The sequence below is a fragment of the Notamacropus eugenii genome, chromosome 2, assembly GCF_028372415.1.
Source record: "Notamacropus eugenii isolate mMacEug1 chromosome 2, mMacEug1.pri_v2, whole genome shotgun sequence".
Classification (NCBI taxonomy): Eukaryota; Metazoa; Chordata; class Mammalia; order Diprotodontia; family Macropodidae; genus Notamacropus; species Notamacropus eugenii.
The window spans coordinates 6772268-6788608 of NC_092873.1; the positions used below are offsets into that span (position 1 = coordinate 6772268).

Genomic DNA, 16341 nt, shown 5'->3' on the forward strand with positions numbered 1-16341 from the left:
GCATGTATCAACGTATGTGTACATGTATATTTTTGTGTGTGCATATACACATGCACACAGGAACAAATATATCAATATAAATAAATATATAAATATAAATGTACATGTTAATATAGATAGATAGATATAAAGATAGATAGATAGATAGATACATGATAGATAGATAGATAGATAGATGATAGATAGATAGATAGATGATAGATAGATAGATAGATAGATAGATAGATAGACAGACAGACAAATAGACAGATAGATAGATAGATATAGATATACAATAGGTAGGTATTCAGCAATTGTTCTTCCAGTAGGGCTGCTAACTCAACCAAATTGCATCAAGTAATGTTTGCATTAGGAAAAACATGAATGGATTACTACCATCTGCTCTAACGTGCAACTTTAGTGATATCTCCCTTTTGTAAATGCTTACTGGAAAATCGCTCACTTCGTAGTTGTTTAAATTCTACCGTTTGTTATAAATGAAGTTTCTCTATTTTGTGTTAACTTCCACAGAGAGTGAAAATTCTTCAAGGAGACAGTGCACGTCTGACACACAGTCTTTTATCCTGCTCAGGATCTATCACAGTGTTGTTCACATAGACAGTATTCACTAGTTGATGAAATAACGTTTGAACAAGGAAGAAACTGTAATTTCACTAAATTCTTACATACTGAAAACTTACACGATCAGGGAAATTACACAAGAAATGGTGCCAGTTTGGCCAGAATGCCCATAAAATGACCTACTTCTTGCTGCCAACGATGGACTCTAAGTTACTGCTTGCTTGGTATACCTTCCAGGAGTCAGTTCACACCTCGTTTCTTGACTGCAACCTGAAGCCAAAAGCTTATGAAGGTTCATATTTTAATCCAAGTCTTTCAGAAAGAAGGTGAGAGAAATGAAGACAAGAAGTGATAGGGGCGTTACTTGGGAAACAGAACTTATTTCATTCCAGTGCTCATTTCTGACACCTTGAAAAATTTCTCAAGCATGGACATTGAAAAGAAAAGTCATTTTCAGAAGAATGAGATTGGAATTCATAATAGTTTCTTAACTAAGCTGAGTACACTGAAATTGGCCAGGTTAAGAAAACTCTTTTGCAATATTAGGAGATGATTATCCAAATGTGGGAAGCAGTATTATTTATATATAGTGGACGTTGGTCTTTATGCTTTTGGAGCAGGGAAACTAGCATTTCCTAAGTGTCCAATATGTGCCAACAATAAAGGCCATAAACATAAGAGATTTACAATAATGATCTCATTTGATTCTCACAACAACCCTGAGAAGTATGTACTAGTATTATCCCCATTTTGTGGCTGAGGAAACTGAGAAAAACTAAGTGACTTGCCTAGGATCACACAGACAGAATCTCCGGACACATTTGAAGTCAGATTTTTCTAACCCCAGACCCAAATTTCTATCGCTAATTCCCCCAACATACGTCTAAGTGGAGAAATATCTCATCATCCAAAGTTCTTTTTTAACCTGCTTTGGCAGAGTTACTTACTTACTTTTCAAGTTATGGTGACTACCAGGGTGAAATTGCGGTTGGAAGAATCTCAGAAATCTCCCTTACTATACGTTGTGCCTTCCACCATGATGAATAGCATGCAGAAATACATGGAAATGTGGGAAAGCAACTGACAATGGAGAAAGCTATTTGATAGTATTAAAGGGAAGGGGCTAGAAGAATTTAACTGTCATGCTATTGTACGCTTAACTGCACTTTCATTTTAATAATTTCGAAGAATGATCACAGAAACTACAATACTTTCGTATTGAATTTCTACTTTTGGAGTCTGGAAAATTGAAACTTTATATAAAATCATACTAGAGAAAATCAAAGTACTCTAGCCCAACCATTACCTTAGAACAAATTTAATTTTAGGTAAACTTGCAACTCCTGGCAAAATCAACAGAAAACATTGAGTTTCCTTGTTCCTGTTTTTCTACTGCTAGTGCTACCACTACAAGTACTACTATCACTAGAACTACTAGTACTAGAACTACTACTAGTACTACTTGTACTGAAAAAATAATAACAATTACTTCTCTTGACAGCATGCTTTGAAAACAACGTTCTATCAAAAATAACGAAGTCTAAATGATCACTGTCCTCAAGGAAATCTATGATAGTTGGGCAAACAAGAGGTAGAACACGGAAGTAATAGTTTGTTAACAGATGTGAACAGCATAAAGCAATAAATACCCAATGAGGTCATATCAAATGAAAAGTGGATTTCAGGAGATTCAGAAATCCATATGGGTGAAAAGTCCCAATGGCATTATGGCAAACGAATCATGCTTTTGGAAGGCACAAGCATGCTGGAGGTAAAGAGTCGATAGGTTTTTGACGGGTAGTGCAGATGAGGACGTGTAACTGTGTGTAAGCCAGAAGAAGAGTGTGAAGAAGGTATGGAGCCAGAAATCTACATGGTGAGATCAGATCGATGAAGTTAGAGGATATTAATGAAATCATCCATCTCATTACTTGAATTCTCAATTGCATTTTGCAGGTACAATTTACATATTTACAAATTGTGAAGAAACAACCTTTTCCTGTTGTTCAAGGAGAAGTTTCAACGTAAGTAAACAAGTAATTTCTACTTCACAGTATTGCTTCGGAATTAAAAGAGAAAATAATGGTAAAGGTCTTTCTAAACATAAGGAATCATAGAAATGATTTAGGCATTATGGGTCCTTGGGAAAACACCTCACTCTTTCTGTAAAGACAGATAAACCAAATTGTCAAGGACATCATGAGTGAATATTTGTATTGAAATTCGTGTGCACACATTGTGGAGTTTGTAGGTCTAATTTAATTCGACTTAATTGACAGACAGAGCGTTCAGAAAATTTATACTGTTGACGAGAAAAAGGGAAATGTCACACTGCACACAATTTCCATTCATCAGGAACAAATTATTGATCTTTTTGCATACATACTTTATTTTTGGTTTCATCTACTTGCTTCGGTAGTTTTTCCTTCTCTTCATAATTCCTTCGATAAAATGATGTAACTTGTTGCGAAACTATTCTCATGGCTTGGTAGTTGCCAGAAACAGGAACTTCTCGCTGAAGATTTCTTTCTCTGGCCTGAGAGATATATGTCCAAATTATTTCTATAGCTGATTTCAGAAAGCAGAATTAGCTCATGTGAAATAAATATCATGTCAAAATTCACATCAAAAGTCATTATAGTTCTGCATGCAATTTAATTTCATCAACATATTCATAATTTTCATAGATTTGCGGTATTAATATCTTAGATGTTATTTAACAAAATTCCCTCATGTTGCACATGAGAAAAACGAAACTCCAAAGAGGTTAATTGAGTTACCCAAGGTCCTAACGTTAGTCGTTTCTAGCGACAAAGATTGACACTTGGCTCCTGACACGAGAAAGCTCTTTTGATTATTCTACTCAACCTTCATTTAGCATGGGTCAAATGAAATCTTTCTACTTGCTCAAACATTCAGCCTGATTTCCCATTGCCTGTTTTTTGAGCATAATTGTATCACCTCAAAAGTTATCTAGGGACTAAAATATTATAGGTGAGACTCACATGGAAGGGAATGGAATGAGCGGGGAGGAATGTATACTTTTTTGTACTTGATAGCCACATTAATGGTTTCCCATTCCGTTTTTCAGAAAAGTTAACTGCCTCATTTCTATGCACCAACCTTTAGAATGAAGAGGACATCTACAAGAAACGTTTGAATTTTCCTTCCTCTCATTGTTTAACTCGGGGGAAGGAACGTAGGTACTGGTACGCATGTCAGGCTTGGTAAAAGCGCTTCACATGAATGATGTGCTTTGCTCAAAGCCACAATGAGAAGAACACATATGGTCACTAGCTGCTGTTCCCATCTTCAAGAGTCTTTGCTAAGCCTTCAAAGAATTCCTTTTCCTGTTCTGATAGGAATTACACGCCTGGTTTCAGTCCATCGGCAAAAAAAAAGGAAACTGCGGAAAACATGCTAGCTCTCCCGCTTATGCATATATAGCACATTACAAAATCAGAGTTTTGTACCTGCAGACGTATTCATTCATTCACATATGTGTATAAGCAAATATACACACAGAGATACAAAGTCGTGTGTTTATGGACTGTTATACTGCAGAAATTCATCTCTGCTTTCATCATAGTGCCAGGCAAGTTATTGCATAAATTATGAATACCAAATGAAGCCCCAAATCAAAAGAAATCAAAATGTTTTCTCCTATTAGACAAGTTGAAATACTTTGTGAAACTAAATTTAACTAAAGTCTGGTAAGTTGTTTTGAAGAAAACGTAAGGCTAAAAGAAGACAATGTAAAGTTGAGAAAGTAAAATGGGCGCAATTCACTGAATTCTTACATGTTAACTAAATTCTACCATTGAATGACAAGATAAAATTTTCATATTTTTTAGATGAAATTATTACCCAGTACAATATATGGTACAATGGACGCTCATTGTATATATGACAAATCACAGAAAATGAGAGCTGCTATTAGACTGTGTAAAGCTGTTCTTATTCAACAACTAAAAGGCAGTGATGCCAGAACTTGCAATTTTGCACACCGAGCAAGAATTATTAGTAAAACAATAAAAAGTACTGAGATTAAAAAAAAATTGGTAGTGAAGCACAATAAAAAATAATATTAGTAACCCCAAAATTAACCTCTTTTTGAATAGAATTACCGTCCTAAATTGAAAAGAAAAGGAGTGTCTAGACTCTGGATTTTCACTACAACTATCATCCTGTCGTTAGCGTTGCAAAGAGTAGTTCAGAGGAATCTGAATTGAAACTCGTCAGAATGTTGAGCATGTTTAAATGTTAATGAGATGTCTAATGGGAATATTCCAGAGTATCTCAAAAGAAATGTTATCTTTCAACTGTTACATTATTCCTAGCATTTTTTGGTAAGACTTCTCTTAAACTTCAGCGTTGGAATTAATTTATTCCATTTCAATATTCAAATAGAATATTAGGAAAATTAATAATATAAAAAATTATTTGTGTTTATACACTAGCGATTTCCCTTACAAATATTTATGAAACCAAAATGTCATGGCCTCTAGAATTTCTTCAATCAAAATGAGTCATCTTATCTACAAAAGCATTTTTTAATTTTAGTTTTATTTGGTTTTTAAATTATTATTTTATATGTCACATTATTTTCATTTAAGTTAATTACTTATATTTTATTACAGGATATTTACTTATTATTGCAATCATATTATCTTCAAAATCATGATATTACTTGTTCTATTTATCATATTATGGATTCTCATTCTCAATTCTTACATATCAGCATTTCCACAATGAAAGTTGATAACCTCACCAGCCTGTTGAAAATTCAAATTCCTAAATTATTTTGATTACAATTACTTTGACTTTCATTTCAAAAAGCTTTATCTTTGTCCACGTATGACATTTAATGACCCAATCCTCTTTCAGCCTTCTCAATTTCATATTTACACATTTCTTCTCCAAAGTGGTTACATTCACTGACTAACACTTTCTTGCTCTCCTCTACTAGAAGAACTTGTTTTTCACTATCAGCATAAAGTTTTTTGAAGAGATCAATAAACTGTACCTGGGCATCACGCAGTTGCTTTTCTTTCATCGTGACTTTCTTCTGTGTGTCTTCAAGCGCTTGCTGAAGCACCATATTTTCACTCTGGATTTGCCCTAATCTTTCTTGGAGAGATTCATTTTCCAAACTACATCTGTTGAGTTTTTCCTTCAACACTCGATTTGTTTCTTCAAGTTCCTTTGCCTTCTCTTCAGCATGGTTCAGTTCTCTCTGTGTGTTTTCTACAATATATGTCTTTTCTCTGAGGGATTCATGGACATGGCCTAGCTCATTTTCTAAACTCTTGGCTCCACTTTCAGCCTGAGAGAGTTCTTCAGAAAGGAAAGCATGGTTCTCTCTTAAACTAGACAAGTCACTGTTTAACTTGTCCTGTACATGAAGCCACTCATCTCTTGCTTCCTGAAAGGAATGTTCAAGGGCTAGTTTGGACGCCTCACTTTGCTCATAATCGTCAATAACAGACATCAGACGAGACCTGTATGATTCAATTTCGCTCTCTAGTCTCTCTGTGTTTTCTTTTGCATTCTCCAATTGAGAGTTCAGCGCTGCATTCTCAGCTTTCAGAACCTTTACTTGGCCACTGTATTGAAATCGGATTTTTCTTAATGCTTCTCTATTCCATTTTAATTCCTGTTGAAGCTCCTCATTCTTCTCTTTCAAAGCTTCAGTTTCTTCTCTGTGGTGCTTTCTGGTTCGCTGATCCTTAATTTTTACTGTTTTTAATTCCACTTTGTGCATGGCAACTTCATACTGGATGATTTCCTTTTTCTCCTGCAAGTATTTTTCCTTTACATTCCCAATAGGAACCTAAACATAAGAAAAAGAAAAGAAAGTGTTATTCAAAATAAAATGACTTATTCTGATATTTCCTTCAAAATTCAAAGGAAACGCCAAGGGGCCAAGAAGCATAGTGTATTTAGAGAAAAAGTTCACTGAGGGACTTTCACCTCTTTCCCATTTCTATCAATTTGCTGAAAGAATACGACTGAAAACTGCTTCATCAACCAGAAGATTTGGGCACCATTTTTGAACTCACAAAGCTGTCTGTCTTTCAGTAGATTTGGTTTCCTTTTCTCCATACATTCTGTCTCACACTGATGATTCTATCTGAGACATGTCAAGGTTTTTGGAAAGGACTTTCAGTACATTATCTCACCTAAAATTTGCACCACCCTTGTGAGGGAAATATTTATATTCCTTCATATTGCTAATTGTGTAACAGAAGTGCACTTCACGCACGTAAAACTATAGACTGTTCGAGCAATAATGGACACTACTGATGAGTTAGTACTTCATTTTACAAATCAAGAACCAGAAGCCTAAAGACAGAAAATCATTTGTCGAAAGCCATCTGGATGGCAATGGACTGAAGCAGAACACAAAATCTTGGAAAAGTCATCCTTAGATGCAGAGTTTTAACAAACTTCAGACACATATTTGTAAAAACACACACATATATGTGCATGTATCAACGTATGTGTACATGTATATTTTTGTGTGTGCATATACACATGCACACAGGAACAAATATATCAATATAAATAAATATATAAATATAAATGTACATGTTAATATAGATAAATAGATAGATAGACAGACAGACAGATAGACAGATAGATAGATAGATATAGATATACAATAGGTAGGTATTCAGCAATTGTTCTTCCAGTAGGGCTGCTAACTCAACCAAATTGCATCAAGTAATGTTTGCATTAGGAAAAACATGAATGGATTACTACCATCTGCTCTAACGTGCAACTTTAGTGATATCTCCTTTATAAATGCTTACTGGAAAATCCTTCACTTCGTAGTTGTTTAAATTCTACCGTTTGTTATAAATGAAGTTTCTCTATTTTGTGTTAACTTCCACAGAGAGTGAAAATTCTTCAAGGAGACAGTGCACGTCTGACACACAGTCTTTTATCCTGCTCAGGATCTATCACAGTGTTGTTCACATAGACAATATTCACTAGTTGATGAAATAACGTTTGAACAAGGAAGAAACTGTAATTTCACTAAATTCTTACATACTGAAAACTTACACGATCAGGGAAATTACACAAGAAATGGTGCCAGTTTGGCCAGAATGCCCATAAAATGACCTACTTCTTGCTGCCAACGATGGACTCTAAGTTACTGCTTGCTTGGTATACCTTCCAGGAGTCAGTTCACACCTCGTTTCTTGACTGCAACCTGAAGCCAAAAGCTTATGAAGGTTCATATTTTAATCCAAGTCTTTCAGAAAGAAGGTGAGAGAAATGAAGACAAGAAGTGATAGGGGCGTTACTTAGGAAACAGAACTTATTTCATTCCAGTGCTCATTTCTGACACCTTGAAAAATTTCTCAAGCATGGACATTGAAAAGAAAAGTCATTTTCAGAAGAATGAGATTGGAATTCATAATAGTTTCTTAACTAAGCTGAGTACACTGAAATTGGCCAGGTTAAGAAAACTCTTTTGCAATATTAGGAGATGATTATCCAAATGTGGGAAGCAGTATTATTTATATATAGTGGACGTTGGTCTTTATGCTTTTGGAGCAGGGAAACTAGCATTTCCTAAGTGTCCAATATGTGCCAACAATAAAGGCCATAAACATAAGAGATTTACAATAATGATCTCATTTGATTCTCACAACAACCCTGAGAAGTATGTACTAGTATTATCCCCATTTTGTGGCTGAGGAAACTGAGAAAAACTAAGTGACTTGCCTAGGATCACACAGACAGAATCTCCGGACACATTTGAAGTCAGATTTTTCTAACCCCAGACCCAAATTTCTATCGCTAATTCCCCCAACATACGTCTAAGTGGAGAAATATCTCATCATCCAAAGTTCTTTTTTAACCTGCTTTGGCAGAGTTACTTACTTACTTTTCAAGTTATGGTGACTACCAGGGTGAAATTGCGGTTGGAAGAATCTCAGAAATCTCCCTTACTATACGTTGTGCCTTCCACCATGATGAATAGCATGCAGAAATACATGGAAATGTGGGAAAGCAACTGACAATGGAGAAAGCTATTTGATAGTATTAAAGGGAAGGGGCTAGAAGAATTTAACTGTCATGCTATTGTACGCTTAACTGCACTTTCATTTTAATAATTTCGAAGAATGATCACAGAAACTACAATACTTTCGTATTGAATTTCTACTTTTGGAGTCTGGAAAATTGAAACTTTATATAAAATCATACTAGAGAAAATCAAAGTACTCTAGCCCAACCATTACCTTAGAACAAATTTAATTTTAGGTAAACTTGCAACTCCTGGCAAAATCAACAGAAAACATTGAGTTTCCTTGTTCCTGTTTTTCTACTGCTAGTGCTACCACTACAAGTACTACTATCACTAGAACTACTAGTACTAGAACTACTACTAGTACTACTTGTACTGAAAAAATAATAACAATTACTTCTCTTGACAGCATGCTTTGAAAACAACGTTCTATCAAAAATAACGAAGTCTAAATGATCACTGTCCTCAAGGAAATCTATGATAGTTGGGCAAACAAGAGGTAGAACACGGAAGTAATAGTTTGTTAACAGATGTGAACAGCATAAAGCAATAAATACCCAATGAGGTCATATCAAATGAAAAGTGGATTTCAGGAGATTCAGAAATCCATATGGGTGATAAGTCCCAATGGCCTTATGGCAAACGAATCATGCTTTTGGAAGGCACAAGCATGCTGGAGGTAAAGAGTCGATAGGTTTTTGACGGGTAGTGCAGATGAGGACGTGTAACTGTGTGTAAGCCAGAAGAAGAGTGTGAAGAAGGTATGGAGCCAGAAATCTACATGGTGAGATCAGATCGATGAAGTTAGAGGATATTAATGAAATCATCCATCTCATTACTTGAATTCTCAATTGCATTTTGCAGGTACAATTTACATATTTACAAATTGTGAAGAAACAACCTTTTCCTGTTGTTCAAGGAGAAGTTTCAACGTAAGTAAACAAGTAATTTCTACTTCACAGTATTGCTTCGGGATTAAAAGAGAAAATAATGGTAAAGGTCTTTCTAAACATAAGGAATCATAGAAATGATTTAGGCATTATGGGTCCTTGGGAAAACACCTCACTCTTTCTGTAAAGACAGATAAACCAAATTGTCAAGGACATCATGAGTGAATATTTGTATTGAAATTCGTGTGCACACATTGTGGAGTTTGTAGGTCTAATTTAATTCGACTTAATTGACAGAGCGTTCAGAAAATTTATACTGTTGACGAGAAAAAGGGAAATGTCACACTGCACACAATTTCCATTCATCAGGAACAAATTATTGATCTTTTTGCATACATACTTTACTTTTGGTTTCATCTACTTGCTTCGGTAGTTTTTCCTTCTCTTCATAATTCCTTCGATAAAATGATGTAACTTGTTGCGAAACTATTCTCATGGCTTGGTAGTTGCCAGAAACAGGAACTTCTCGCTGAAGATTTCTTTCTCTGGCCTGAGAGATATATGTCCAAATTATTTCTATTGCTGATTTCAGAAAGCAGAATTAACTCATGTGAAATAAATATCATGTCAAAATTCACATCAAAAGTCATTATAGTTCTGCATGCAATTTAATTTCATCAACATATTCATAATTTTCATAGATTTGCGGTATTATTATCTTAGATGTTATTTAACAAAATTCCCACATGTTGCACATGAGAAAAACCAAACTCCAAAGAGGTTAGTTGAGTTACCCAAGCTCCTAACGTTAGTCGTTTCTAGGGACAAAGATTGACACTTGGCTCCTGACACGAGAAAGCTCTTTTGATTATTCTACTCAACCTTCATTTAGCATGGGTCAAATGAGATCTTTCTACTTGCTCAAACATTCAGCCTGATTTCCCATTGCCTGTTTTTTGAGCATAATTGTATCACCTCAAAAGTTATCTAGGGACTAAAATATTATAGGTGAGACTCACATGGAAGGGAATGGAATGAGCGGGGAGGAATGTATACTTTTTTGTACTTGATAGCCACATTAATGGTTTCCCATTCCGTTTTTCAGAAAAGTTAACTGCCTCATTTCTATGCACCAACCTTTAGAATGAAGAGGACATCTACAAGAAACGTTTGAATTTTCCTTCCTCTCATTGTTTAACTCGGGGGAAGGAACGTAGGTACTGGTACGCATGTCAGGCTTGGTAAAAGCGCTTCACATGAATGATGTGCTTTGCTCAAAGCCACAATGAGAAGAACACATATGGTCACTAGCTGCTGTTCCCATCTTCAAGAGTCTTTGCTAAGCCTTCAAAGAATTCCTTTTCCTGTTCTGATAGGAATTACACGCCTGGTTTCAGTCCATCGGCAAAAAAAAATCAAACTGCGGAAAATATGCTAGCTCTCCCGCTTATGCATATATAGCACATTACAAAATCAGAGTTTTGTACCTGCAGACGTATTCATTCATTCACATATGTGTATAAGCAAATATACACACAGAGATACAAAGTCGTGTGTTTATGGACTGTTATACTGCAGAAATTCATCTCTGCTTTCATCATAGTGCCAGGCAAGTTATTGCATAAATTATGAATACCAAATGAAGCCCCAAATCAAAAGAAATCAAAATGTTTTCTCCTATTAGACAAGTTGAAATACTTTGTGAAACTAAATTTAACTAAAGTCTGGTAAGTTGTTTTGAAGAAAACGTAAGGCTAAAAGAAGACAATGTAAAGTTGAGAAAGTAAAATGGGCGCAATTCACTGAATTCTTACATGTTAACTAAATTCTACCATTGAATGACAAGATAAAATTTTCATATTTTTTAGATGAAATTATTACCCAGTACAATATATGGTACAATGGACGCTCATTGTATATATGACAAATCACAGAAAATGAGAGCTGCTATTAGACTGTGTAAAGCTCTTCTTACTCAACAACTAAAAGGCAGTGATACCAGAACTTGCAATTTTGCACACCGAGCAAGAATTATTAGTAAAACAATAAAAAGTACTGAGATTAAAAAAAAATTGGTAGTGAAGCACAATAAAAAATAATATTAGTAACCCCAAAATTAACCTCTTTTTGAATAGAATTACCGTCCTAAATTGAAAAGAAAAGGAGTGTCTAGACTCTGGATTTTCACTACAACTATCATCCTGTCGTTAGCGTTGCAAAGAGTAGTTCAGAGGAATCTGAATTGAAACTCGTCAGAATGTTGAGCATGTTTAAATGTTAATGAGATGTCTAATGGGAATATTCCAGAGTATCTCAAAAGAAATGTTATCTTTCAACTGTTACATTATTCCTAGCATTTTTTGGTAAGACTTCTCTTAAACTTCAGCGTTGGAATTAATTTATTCCATTTCAATATTCAAATAGAATATTAGGAAAATTAATAATATAAAAAATTATTTGTGTTTATACACTAGCGATTTCCCTTACAAATATTTATGAAACCAAAATGTCATGGCCTCTAGAATTTCGTCAATCAAAATGAGTCATCTTATCTACAAAAGCGTTTTCTAATTTTAGTTTTATATTGTTTTTAAATTATTATTTTATATGTCACATTACTTTCATTTAAGTTAATTACTTATATTTTATTACAGGATATTTACTTATTATTGCAATCATATTATCTTCAAAATCACGATATTACTTGTTCTATTTATCATATTATGGATTCTCATTCTCAATTCTTACATATCAGCATTTTCCCAGTGAAAGTTGATAACCTCACCAGCCTGTTGAGAATTCAAATTCCTAAATTATCTTGATTAAAATTACTTTGACTTTCATTTCAAAAAGCTTTATCTTTATCCAAGACATTTAATGACCGAACCCTCTTTCAGCCTTCTCAATTTCATATTTACACATTTGTTCTCCTAAGTGGTTACATTCACTGACTAACACTTTCTTGCTGTCTTCTACTAGAAGAAGTTGTTTTTCACTATCAGCATAAATTTTGTTGAAGAGATCAATAAACTGTACCTGGGCATCACGCAGTTGCTTTTCTTTCATCGTGACTTTCTTCTGTGTGTCTTCAAGCGCTTGCTGAAGCACCATATTTTCACTCTGGATTTGCCCTAATCTTTCTTGGAGAGATTCATTTTCCAAACTACATCTGCTGAGTTTTTCCTTTAACACTCGATTTGTTTCTTCAAGTTCCTTTGCCTTCTCTTCAGCATGGTTCAGTTCTCTCTGTGTGTTTTCTACAATATATGTCTTTTGTCTGAGGGATTCATAGACATGGCCTAGCTCATTTTCTAAACTCTTGGCTCCACTTTCAGCCTGAGAGAGTTCTTCAGAAAGCAAAGCATGGTTCTCTCTTAAACTAGACAAGTCACTGTATAACTTGTCCTGTACATGAAGCCACTCATCTCTTGCTTCCTGAAAGGAATGTTCAAGGGCTAGCTTGGACGCCTCACTTTGCTCATAATCGTCAATAACAGACATCAGACGAGACCTGTATGATTCAATTTCGCCCTCTAGTCTCTCTGTGTTTTGTTTTGCAGTGTCCAATTTAGAATTCAGCACTGCATTCTCAGCTGTCACAACATTTACTTCTTCACTGTACTGTACTCTGATTGCTGTTAGTATTTCTGCATTCAACTGTAATTTCTGATGAAGATAATCATTCTTTTCCTTTAAAATTTCTATATGGTTTTCTTTGTCTCGATTCTTAATTTTTAGTGTATCTACTTCGAGTTTGAGCATGGCATTTTCATCCTCTAAGATTTGATTTTTGTCGAACAGATATTTTTCTTTCTCATGGCTGTCAGGAATCTAAACATAATAAACAGAAAAAAAGTGCTACTCAAAATAAAGTTATGGATGCTGATTATTCCCTAGCAATTCCAAATAAACGCCAAGGTACCAAGAAGCATACTTTAGTAAAACAAAATTAAAATGAGGGAGTTTGCCCTATTTCACATTTCTCTCAGAGTCAGTTTTCACAAAGAACACATTTTAAAAGTGCTTCATTAATCAAAAGACATGGAGTGTACTTTTAGGCCTAGAAAGCTTATATTTTATTTCCTTTGCTCTGTCCATTCTATTCCACGCTGATAAGTCATATTGTTAATAGAATTAAAATACTTAATATTTTCAAACTGCCTCTTCTATGTTGAGTCATTTTACTCATTTTCAGTGTTGTGCAATCTCTTCTGTATATCTTAGATTCTTTTCCCTTTCCCCCACCTCCTTTCTTCTTCTCTCTCCACTTACTGCCTTACACGGTGTACGATCTTATAGAGCATCAATATCTTGTCTTATATCTTATCTAGTATCTTGTATCTATACATACATTCCTATTAAGTGCATTTTTACCTTAGTTATACTCCCTAGAAGAATTAAAATGAACGGGGGAAACCATAAAACAAAATGTAACAGAAAAGACAATGCTGTGCTACATTCTGCGATCAAATTTCATAGTTGTTTCTCAGCATGTGGAAGGCATTTTGCTTCAAGAAGCCAAAGGGAATTTTTTAAGTCCTTGCAATGCAACGAGGTACTACATCTACAAGAATATTTCCTCACACACTCTGGTTGTTCCTGCATACAATATTTTCCTGGTGCTGCTCCTGTCACTCATCATCAGTTCACATAAGTCCTTCCAGCCCTCTCTAAAGTCTTCGTGATACATTGCCTTTGGTGGTATTCAGCAAAGTACTTCCCATACATTGTCTCACCTAAGCCTTGCCACACCCTGATGCGGGAAATATTGATATTCTTCTCCCCGTTTTACAGATTAGAACTTAGGTTAGGATACATTATTGAACAACCTGTCCATTATCACACTCAGTAAGTATCAGCAGCAATATCTCAATCCAGGTCTCTTCAGACTCCAAATCTAGCACACTTTTTTCAATAGCTTATTTCCTTTCAGCAGTTGATATTAAGAATTTGTCCTAAATGGAGACTCCTTGCCCTGGTACAATGAACTTCACTCCAGAACAATGAACTCATAAGTCTTATGTTTCTTAGTAGAAGTCTTACGAATAATCGATTTTCTCATGGATGTGTCGCATTTTCATAGCATCATTGATTTAAAACTTTTAGAAGTTATCAAGTTGAAATCTCTCATTTTAGGGAAGGGAAAAGTCAGGCCTAGAATGTGGTCCCCTACTGATGGTAACCTAGTCTTAACCATGACATGTTAAAGAAATGATGAAAGAATTATTGGGGCCAAATAATAAAATATGAGTATTGCACTCCCATCACAACCAAACTCCTCCAGGAGCGTTGGATCCCGTTCAGGACCAGAGAACAGAGTTTTGTCCAATAGCTTAGAAGCTGCATTCTATGATATCTTTTCTAAAAAGCCAGAAGGAGAGCATGAATTGGTCACAGGTGAGTTCAATGAAGCACTCCAGTGTGCAAGCACCAAAGGACTACTAAGGGCCAACAACCCAAATGGTTTACTTCAAACAACTGTTGAAAAACAGAAGAAAATGAAAATTTCTAATTTTGGCATTTGAGAAACTTGTGTTTCTATCATGCTGAGCAATGATGAATGTGAGCGAATGGAGGAATTCATGGCCCGGATAGAGCCTTATGTCAGAAACCTAAGTGAAATTTATTTCTGTGGCAAATACTTTTATTCCTTTTCTTTAATGAAAGATGAGGGAGACAAGAAGGTGAAATAGAGCAATCTATTAACATATATTTCAGAACCCTCACTCTCTTCCCTGAAAAGTACAAGCAGATGATATCCCTTAATCAAGGAAGAAAAATGGTTTGTGTTTGAGGTGTCACCTTCTACCTAGTTGCATTCCTTTCTCTCTCTAAGCTAGGAGTTAGTGACACTGATGTGCTGCCCCTTTCCTATGTCCAGAAAGGAAGAGGCACTGTTGTGCACCAGGAACTTTTTTCAGTAGTCGTAAAGTTTGGTCTCGGGAGAGATCATTCAATTAAAAGAAAAAGAAACGGTCAAGCAAGACAAACAGTATTGTGCTGATTTTAGTCACTAGCTGTGTCCTGAACTATCTGTTGCAGACAGATGGACGGGACTGAGGATAACAAAGATGTCCCAAAATGAAGAACCGAAATCTGAACTTTCAAAATATGTAGTTAGATTTGAAAATGACCAAAGTAAATACCTCAGAAGTCTGAGTGATTTTGGAAGCAGTTGTTTTGTTTTCTTTCTGCTTCGAAAGAGGATTGTTCAGAATCCCACTTTGCAAAGCTATAACATTTAGCTCCGGAAAAAGTGGTCCTTGAGTTTCCTTTAGCTCTTCTTCGTCCTGCGGACAAGAAGTTCATAAAATTTTCATCACCATTTTCCTTCAACAGTCAGCAACAACATTTTACCTTTAAATGGAATACAGAATCGGACAAAGCACGGAAACTAACTTTAAAAACTCAAAGAAAAACAGGCTACTGAAAAGGAAAAGCAACAAGAAGGAAAGCATTTCAAAGTTGGAAAGGAACCTCAATCACTCCTCAGGGCGATCCACACCCAGGGTTAAGTCCTTAACTCTTACAAGCCTCAGCTTGAAGTCTTCACAGGTGAGGATAGATACCATATCTCAAGTGAACTCATTCGATTTGTGGATGGTTCTCTTTGTTGGCAAGTTTTTTCTCATTAATCTTAAAAATGTACATTTGTGCAACTCTTATCCATGGCTCTTAGCTCTTATCCTTACACTGAAGCAGAGCAAGCTTCGTCCTTCTTCCACATGACTCTCCTTCAAAAACTTGAGCATAAAAGGATCAATAGCTCTATTTTCTTGAACAGATCCTCAAAAGTCATGGTCCCCAAGGGCCTTCCTCATCCTGTTTGCCATTCTGCTTATTAGCGAG

General features: G+C 35.4%; 1 protein-coding gene across 1 annotated transcript in view; it reads right to left on the reverse strand.

Moving 5' to 3' along the window:
• Positions 1–5392: 5392 nt before the first annotated feature.
• LOC140522089 (uncharacterized) overlaps positions 5393–16341 on the reverse strand; it is a 34973-nt gene continuing 24024 nt past the window's right edge. Inside the window, exons 15-18 of the mRNA XM_072637124.1 lie at positions 15639–15782; positions 13102–13323; positions 9893–10042; positions 5393–6394 (exon numbers count right to left, since the gene is read on the reverse strand). Coding sequence (XP_072493225.1) covers positions 5426–6394; positions 9893–10042; positions 13102–13323; positions 15639–15782 — 1485 coding nt within the window. The 3' untranslated portion in view covers positions 5393–5425. The remainder of the gene's footprint in view (positions 6395–9892; positions 10043–13101; positions 13324–15638; positions 15783–16341) is intronic.